This window comes from Sinocyclocheilus anshuiensis, unplaced genomic scaffold (genome assembly GCF_001515605.1).
Source record: "Sinocyclocheilus anshuiensis isolate Anshui unplaced genomic scaffold, SAMN03320099.WGS_v1.1 scaffold135, whole genome shotgun sequence".
NCBI lineage: Eukaryota > Metazoa > Chordata > Actinopteri > Cypriniformes > Cyprinidae > Sinocyclocheilus > Sinocyclocheilus anshuiensis.
Genome location: NW_015552564.1, coordinates 1,329,320 through 1,338,903, shown reverse-complemented (window position 1 = coordinate 1,338,903; position 9,584 = coordinate 1,329,320). Strand labels below are relative to the sequence as shown.

At 37.5% G+C, this 9,584-nt stretch overlaps 1 protein-coding gene across 1 annotated transcript in view; it reads right to left on the bottom strand.

Annotated features, from left to right (window-relative positions):
* The window catches only part of LOC107664805 (uncharacterized protein C14orf132), a 22,602-nt gene extending 13,772 nt beyond the window's left edge, over positions 1 to 8,830 (bottom strand). The window contains exon 1 of the mRNA XM_016455477.1: positions 8,633 to 8,830. Coding sequence (XP_016310963.1) covers positions 8,633 to 8,659 — 27 coding nt within the window. The 5' untranslated portion in view covers positions 8,660 to 8,830. The remainder of the gene's footprint in view (positions 1 to 8,632) is intronic.
* Between the last annotated feature and the right edge of the window lie 754 nt (positions 8,831 to 9,584).

Below are 9,584 nucleotides of genomic sequence, written 5' to 3'. Positions count from 1 at the left end.
TTTATGTGTGTGTGTGTGTGTGTGTGTGTGTGTGTGTTTGTGTGTGGTTTGCTGGCCAGCCAAGCTAATTGGTGCCTGGCCCCGGGGGTCATTTACGTCTCTTTGGAATGTGTTTGAAATTCAATGGGAAGACGAGAGAGGTGAAACTGTTTAGCATCTCCTTGATAGTGGGGGGAACCATTGGCCATTTATCACCCATATAACTGTAAAGTCTGTGACCAGGACTGTAATTTATATGCAAATGTCAAAAGTTTAAAGGGTCTCTTAAGCCATAAAACCCAAAGATCATGCATGATTCTACGCAGACGCTACAATGTCCTACCGTAAATGTACCAAAACTTAATTTTTGATGAGTAATATGCATTGCTAAGAACTTCATTTGGACAACTTTAAAGGCGATTTTCTCAGTATTTTGATTTTTTTGCATCCTCAGATTCCAGATATTGAAATAGTTGTATCTCGGCCAAATATTGTCATATCCTAACAAAGCTTATTTATTCAGCTTTCAGATGATGTATAAATCTCAATTTCGAGAAATGTACCCTTATGACTGGTTTTGTGGTCCAGGCTCACATATGTGTTTGACATATTTAACCTTTTGACCTCACTTAAATTGTGATGAATCCAACAGACGTCCAGTTAAAAACATTAGATTTCTCCATCTGAGCTCAAATCAAATGCACTCATAACTGTGACGGCTTGCATAAGTGTATCACCACATGTAGGAGAGCTGCTCACGAAACACAAGAGAGGCAGATGGAAGAAAAATACCTTATGTGAGCCATCAGCTTGTACCTCTGAGAGAAGGAATCCTCTGGCTAGAGCAAATGAATCAGTGTGCAGTGAACTAAACGGCATTATCTACACTGAAGTGCCATTTCCATTCACAGCAGTGCTGAACAAGCTTCCGGCCCCCGTCCCGCTGCCTTCATCGTCCTTATGGGCACACATTTACCCATCCAGGCATCGCTGTCCTCAGCTAGCGGGTAATGACACTCGGGTCTCTGAGGAAAAGGTTCCAGATTGGTGATGTGGCATTTGTTCAGCTGGATGAAATGCTGAGAACTTCCCCATCAGCAGTTTGTGAACTTGTTTTGGCTCGCAGTTATAGTGTTACAGACTGCTCTTGATAAATAACCTGAATTAACCTTAATGTGGCCAACATCCTGCAGAGTTTAGCTCCAGCCAGTTCCAACACACTTGCATCGAAGTTTCTAGTGAGTCTGAAGTCCTTGACTAGCTGGTTCAGGTGTGATTAATCAGGGTTGGAAGGGGTGTCTACACAACAAAGTTTTCAACTAAAATTGAACACTTTTATGCGTTTTGGTCATTCATTTACACAGCAACATTTTGGGGGCATGAAAATGCAAACTTTTAAAAAAGGGTTTCAAAGGTTTTGAAAGCAACCGTTATTGTCTCTATGTAAACTACAAAAACAGAAATTTGTGAAAATCTTTTAAAAGCACTTAGAGACTTTGCGCATTGCGTTGATTTAGTTTATTTTTTCTTGTCTTCACCACCTGGCTACTTGTGTAAAATGTTGAGAGATTCAATTAAAAAAATAATGAATCAATTAAATAAAATAAAAAAAAAGACTGCAAGTTACGTCACTCGCGGAAGTGCAGGTGTATGAGAGTGCAAGTCTGAAAATGCAAGTGCATGTCTGCAGCCAGACGCTATTGGTTACGTCAGGCTCTTCTGTTTCTCGTGACCGACTGCGTCATGCTAACGTTTGGGAGTATCTTTGGAATGAGATATGACAGCGTTAATAGAGATTATTTTCAGCGATTAAAGCCGTATGTTGTAGCCTACTCTGTTCTTCGCATAAATATATAGTGTGGCTTCAGAAGACTCGGAATGCAACACGGCTTATTTGTAATACTTTTACACTGTTTTTTGGTCAGTTTTTGCAATACATACCTGTGACTGGTATTTTATTTGCCTGTTACGTGTTTTATATTGTTCAGAAGTGGGTAGGTTTAGGGTAGGGGTTTGGTTAGGTGCTCCAAAATATCTATGAAAGTATAAATGTATATAAAATTATTTATATTATTACAAATGCATTCAAATAATTAAATGCGTATTGAACTGACGCTTAAGGCACACAACTGAAAGCAAAGGAGTACCCTGCATGTCGTAAAATGATGCTAAAGGGCGACATAGCCAACTGCTGGCCTGGCATGAATAATACAGCGTTTTTATTAGTTTTCATGGATCCGTATTGTTTTGACAACATTGTTGTTTATACACTAAACTTTTCAAATATGCAAAGGAAAAACCTTTCAGTTTTGAGTACAACCATTGTTGTGCAAATATACCCTCAGTGACCTGATATGTACTATCATTACTTGAGAATGTATCAATAATACATTTTTCAGTAAGAGATTTTTTTCACTTGTTTTAACCTCAATTATTGTTTTAACCTCAATTATTATTATTATTATTATTATTATTATTATTATTATTATTATTCACGGTATAGTATTTTGTCCATTTGAATTTGTAATTTTGGCAGGTTTCATATAGCTATAGCTATAGAAAGAACTCAAAAGAGCAAGTGAACCCATTCACTTAAACAATATGTGATATATTGAGCATGAACACTAGCGCACAAAGACAGAAAAAAATATACATCAATGTCAAAGACGCTTTTAAAAATGCAAATGCAATATGATTAACGAGATGTTTAAATTTAACAAAAGGTGTCAGAGCCGGGTGAAAAAGCTAAAGCATTTATTATCGCTGTAGAGTATTGCTAGTACAGAGTTGTCCATAAGGAGAACTGCCCACAATCCTGTAGTGTACATTAAGGATTCACGGACTGTTGGAGAGTCTACAGTTAGACCCAAGGCAAGATCTCGGCAAAGCCATCACACAAATGGGTAAAGAATCAAAAAGCAGCCATGAGCCAGTGGGGAAATAAAAGAAGCCAATATGCATGTGCTGAGGTTCAACGGCTGATGAAATGGTGCACAGGCACAATGAGATTTCTTCCACACTGACAATTCAGGAAAGGATTTAGATGATGGGGGAACAATCCCAAAGCTGAGTGTAGATAATAATGACTGTAAAAAGTGTACATTTTGTGACAGTCTGTAAAAAACAACATCTGGATGTTGCACATTAAAGGGATTTTGAGTGTTGAGACCCACAATGCTTTTTTTTGCAGGCAGATGGTGTATCCATGGTATTTCCAGCAGGGTTAACTGGACCGTGATAACCAGCCAAACTTTACTGTGTTTATGAAAGACCAAAAATGAAGACTAAGAATTCTGGTCATGACATCTTCAATGGTACTACAAAGAAATTGTGTGGACCAAACAACACACTAACATGAGAGAAGAGATAATGAGGCCCATCACACGAGTAAAACAGCTCTTTATGTTAGTGATACCAGGATTAATTACCCATATAAAGGGCTTGCAAAGTCTCACTGAACCATAAACAAACATTACCAGACACAGAGTACAAAACAGAGAAAAAAAAAAATCACTTTCTCTACTATATCTGGGCTTGCACATGAAGAGAAGGTGAAAGAAGTGCTGAAGAACACAAAGGAAGCCAGATGCTGAAAGGTTTTCTAGTTATTTACTGAAGAAGTCAACAATGATTTTATAAAATCCTAACTGTTCCCTCATAAGTGACTGATTTAAAACGCTGTACACTCTAAAAAATGCTGGGTTGTTTCAACCCAATGTTGGGTCAAATATGGACTAACCCAACTGTTGGGTTAAATTTTGGTTACATTTTTAAATGAACTTTTTAACCCAACAGTTGGGTTAGTCCATATTTGACCCAACATTGGGTTGAAACAACCTAGCATTTTTTAGAGTGTATACATAGTCAGCAACTTGCACAAACTTTGTGTGTAGTCTTTTTTTACAGTCTTTTTTAAAGGGGTCATCAGATGCTAAATTAACTTTTACATGTTGTTTGAACATAAATGTGTGTTGGCAGTGTGTGTACACATACACCCTATAATGATAAAAATCCACCCAGTGGTTTTTATTTAATCCCTACAAATAATATCCCCTTTTTTCAAATCAGGCCATTCTCAACTCCTTGTCTGTGTGACATCACACAGACCCAGGCCGCTCCCACGATAGTTGATTGACACGGCCGTCTTACCTTAGACCCGCCCTGAATGAGCTGTAACAGTCCGACCGCCATTGTTTCGACACCAGAGCAGATGTAGACAAGAATGTCTCCTAAGAGATTGAGGTGCTTTTTGTTGGATGTAGTAATGAATATAGCAGTCGTCATTTACTCGCGGCATCTGAGCCGCTGAAGACGTAGTGGATAACATTTGTTTGTGAAGGGAATGCGCCCCCGATCTCCCTAAATCTGTCAATGTTCACACAAATCATTCGTGATCCAGCTTCACCTACAGAAGAAGCGATTATAAGGGTTTTTTTTATGAATCTTTGCAAATCGCCTTTCCTAATAATGTGCTAGTTAGCAAGTTTTGTGGCTAAATGCGGCTAAAGTAAACAGTCTCATGAGAACGGGCTCATCACCCCACAGAATAGAGGGGTGGGGTGAGCAGAGCTCATTAGCATTTAAAGAAACATTCACCAAAAACCTGTTTTTGACAAGGTAAAAAGGGTGTTTTTTACACTACCACTTTTACACTAACACTACCATGTTATAGACCTTTCATTAAGACCCTAAAGAATCATATCAACTTGTGGAAATTGGGCATCCAATGACCCCTTTAAAGTACATTCCAACTGACTGCATGAGCAAATACACGGGGATAATTAATGCGCACCAGAAAGTTGACTGATGTCTGCTCTATTTCTCCCCAGAAGTCATGACCGATTAATACAAAGTTGATTTACTCGTTCGAACTTATGACTGATTAAAAAAAAAAAAATTTGTTCTGTCTCCTCCTTTTCTTTTTTAACTGTGAAACATTGGGCCAATGTTGCCACCTTGTGAACAAACTGATTAGTGCAAAGAAATCAATGAGCATGTGGGAGAAATGTCACATTTAATTAAATGTTTTACTTGCAGTTTATTTGTAATTATTTGTGAAATTTACATTAGTACAAGTAAAAAAATGTTTCAAAGCAAACCCTACAACATTTTTTTTTCAGTGTATAATGCCTTAAAATGCAACTTCTTTAGGCAGCTCACTAGGTGCAAATATGTTCTGTTTTAGGTGGAAGGATGCATGTAAACCATTTGTGAAAGCCTCTTTTGAACAGTTAATGGGTTAATTCACCCAAAAATTTAAATTAGTACGTTTTACCCTCAAATCATCCTAGGTGTAAATGACTTTCTTCTTTCAGATGAATCCAATCGGAGTTATATTAAAAAAAATGTCCCTGCTCTTCCAAGCGCTTGAATGGGAGTAAGCGGGTGTATTTTTTTCAATAGTCCAAAAGTAATCAAATAAAGCATGCGTATCCATAATAAAAGGTGCCTCACATGGCTTTGGTGGGTGAATAAAGGTCTCCTGTAGCAAACTGATGCGTTTTTGTAAGAAAAATATCCATATTTAAAAAGTTATAAATACTTTTTTCTCACTTCTGTTGACTGTCATACGTGCAAGCCGTTCCTGCGGATGACGTAGGACGTATGCATCGCGCATGCGCCGGTGATTCGTGGCGAACACGGAAGTGCAGAGGGGAGACAGCAAAACAAAATGCTGGTCACGAATTAGAAGCACAAAACGAGGATTTGTAAAGAAAAATGTAGGAGGAGTTTGATATAAGCCAAGGGGAGACTGGTTTTCCTTTGCTAAAGTAATGAAACTTTGCTTCCTTTGCTCCTGTAAACAAACTCGCAAGACTAACATATCCCAGAAGCACGCGCGCTGCGCATACGTCCTACGTCATCTGCGGGAATGGCTTGCACGTATGACAGTCAGCAGAAGTGAGAAAAAAGTATTTATAACATTTTAAATATGGACATTTTTCTTACAGAAACACATCGATTTGCTACAGGAGACCTTTATTCACCCCCCGAAGCCATGTGAGGCACGTTTTATTACGGACACATGCGCTTTATTTGATGAGTTTTGGACTGTTGAAAAAAAAACACCCGCTTACTCCCATTCAAACGCTTGGAAGAGCAAAGACAAATTTTAATGTAACTCTGATTGGATTCGTCTGAAAGAAGAAAGTCATATACAACTAGGATGCTTTGAGGGTAAATAAAACATGGGCTAATTTTCATTTTTAGGTGAACTAACCCTTTAATAGGAAGGAAATCAGATTTTTTTTCTCTCTACACTATTGTATTATAAAAAGTTTTCTAACTTTTTTGTAACATCACTGATATGATTTACCTCGTTAAAAAAAAAAAAAAAGCTTACTGTTCCGCACCATTTGAACAAAATGAAGCAATTCAATTAAATCCAGAGAGCCAACACTATATGAGATTAATGAGGGAAGTTGGAGAATTAACAGAAATCTTGCCAGCAATCAGGGCCATTGTGAGAAACCGTGGCCATCTTTTAGCACCTGTCAAAACACATAAAGCCAAAGATTCATTTGCATCAAGGGCACAAATGAGGGATGAAACCAAACTGAAAAAAAAAAAATAATAATTTAGGCTTGAACTACCACTTATTATGATTTGGCTTGACTCTAAAACTCTCCACCGAGAATCGCAAGCATATAGAAACTAAGACCTCAGTCCAGTTCGCCCATTCTGAAATAGATCAGACTTGGCATCAGAAATCAGTCAAACCAAAACTTACCTATCAGACTTGACTTTATGAGGGTAATGTCTATTCTTTGGGAACAGCACTGTTCTGGCAGGCTAGTTTGAACCCTGACTTGGCTCTAAGTTAGTCTCAACCATTCATATTTAAGCTTCTGCCTCCTGGCTGTCAAGAGAAATGACACTGAGAGAAGACACAACACTAATGGAGATCACTCTTTGATGCCCTGTAACCTATCCCTGTCTGGCCTTGGATCAAATCCATAAACAGCAAAATCTGTGACACACACCTAAAGTTATTTTGGTTACACTTTACTTGAAGGGGTGTGCATAAGACTGACATGACACCTTCATAATCATGACATGACACCTACATAATCATGACATGACACATGTCATGAATATGAAGGTTTTTTATGCATGTTTATAACAACTGTCATTAAGTGTCATTCGCTCAGTTATGTAATTTTTAATGCAAAGATGACATTGTTTGAGATGTCTTTGTTATGGGCTATGGTTAGGGGTAAGGGTAGGGTTAGGTTAGGGTTAGGTCAAATAATGTCATATTTGCATTAAAAATGACAGAACTGAGCGAATGACACTTAATGACAGTTGTCATAAACATGCATAAAACCTCCTTCATATTCATGACATGTGTCATGTCATGATTATGAAGGTGTCATGTCAGTCTTATGCACACCCCTTCAAGTAAAGTGTTACCGTTATTTCTATAGCTCATGGGAAAGGGAAAGGCTGTTTAGTTGCACCCCTGGCTGATGTTGCAATGACGTTGTTCACTTCACTTAGCTACATCCTTTTAAATGACTCTGTCAGTGCAATTTTCTGATGTCGCTCCAAGCAGAACTCGTCTTGCTCGTCTGCCTACAAGAAAATCCCCATCCAAAACAAGCACGAGTTTATAAAAGAGCAATTTGTTATCAAACTCCAGCAAAGTGGTTGCCATAGGCAGAAATTACGATTTTTTTTCCCCTTTTCAGTAGGTTTCTTCTGCTGCAGTGTTGAAACACTTTATACTTTTGATTTTTTTTTCTGCCAAGTTAATGAAACAGGAGGAAATGAACATAACTATAAAGCTTGAGCACTGCTGTTCTCTCCCATTAGCCTTCCACCAATAATTGCTCTACAGCTCATTACAAAGACTGCAGTTGTTCCTATCATTTCTTAATTGTATTACTCTCTGAATCATGCAGTCTGCAGACATTCTCAAGGTCTAATAAATGCAAATAATTATTCAAATTGCATATAAATATGATTAGGACTGATTTAATTGCTACTGGTTATCACAATTTGCATCCAGAAAGCTGATAGTTGCTTGCTGATTGCCTCAGTAACTCTGAGTAAGTACAATATTTCAAAGTAAAATATTGTTGAATCAATCAATAGCTGTTACATGGATACAGGTTGATTTTTTTAAAGGGTGACTATAAGAAGAATGTCTAATTTGCCGTATCATGGAATCCACAAGTTTGTGAATAAAAATAAAAACAAAAATAAAAAAATCCATGGTGATCCATATTCCCAAGCATGATTTGAAAATGTCTTTCATGCTTCAATGGAATAAAGACCACACAACCGTTTGTACAAAAGCAGTTCATCATACACGTCGTGCACAAATAATGTATTTGATTAGTAACCTAATATGTGCAGAAACATAAATAATGTGGTTTTAAAATTCCAACGTCCTAAAACTTTGTTTATTTTTACGTTGCCAATATACAATTAATTCCAGTATTTTAAATGCCATCTGTAGAGTTTTGAATTTAGACTTTTTGAACCAACAGTGATGCAGTAATGCTGATATGATTAAGCTGAAGTTTGTACATCCTGACTTCAACAAGCTGAGTTCCATGTGAAGTTCAAGCTGACTTTATGACTTTATGTATACATTTATGTACAGTATATAGCTCGAGAGTCCAGACAAAAGCGTTAAATGCCTTACCTGCGCAGCCATAAATGACAGATCCATGATGATTTGCTTATGAGAACTAAAATATAACTAAAGCTTCAGGAAGGTCAGGTAAGCTAGCTTTCTGTGTCTCTGTCCAGCAGGGTAACCTATTTACATCCAAATGACATCGTCGAGTTCAGCTCCAGCCTCCAGGTACATGAATCCTCAACATCTGATGTGCGTCTGCGATCATTTTAGAGACGGATCAACAGCGAGACGAGGATGAGACAGACCAGAAGAGAGAGAGAGAGAGAGAGAGAGAGAGAGAGGGAGAGAGAGAGAGAGAGAGAAAAAGAGAGGGAGAGAGAGAGCGAGTGTGTGCTTGTTTTATTCATATTCAGTTGTGTTTGTGACGCCGACCTAGAGAACGTCTCGGAAATATTTTTAGTCAAAGCTTTTGTAGATGTGCCACATGAGCTCGACATATTTGCTAAGAATTGCTCTTTCAAAGCCAATTTTGTCCTATTTATCGACACCAAAAATATGTTTATTTCCTCAGCCATAAATTGTAGCAAACCAAAAAACGTTCATGATAATTTTACTTATGGATTTGCAAAATAAATGTAGACGTTGTGTTTTAGCATAAAAAAAAATAAAAAAAAAACTATATCTAATAAAACATTAAGTAGGTAAACAAAACAGTTAACATATTAATATGATCATAATTTGAGATAAAGAAAGACATACTTTGCTGTCAATGATGGAGTGCTCAGGAACAAGACTTGAATAATATGAAACCAAATGCAGTAAACCTTTTATAATTTATAAGAGAGTCAGAATGTGACAAATATTTAATGTATCCAGATCCATTATGTTATAGGCTGCCATAAAATACAATGTGTTAAAACCTGCAAAAGGTTTGCAAATAATAAGCAAGGGGTGAGATATTGCTGCTGTTATGAGCTACTAATCTGGCATCAAGTTTGAGGAAATTGTCTTGGGG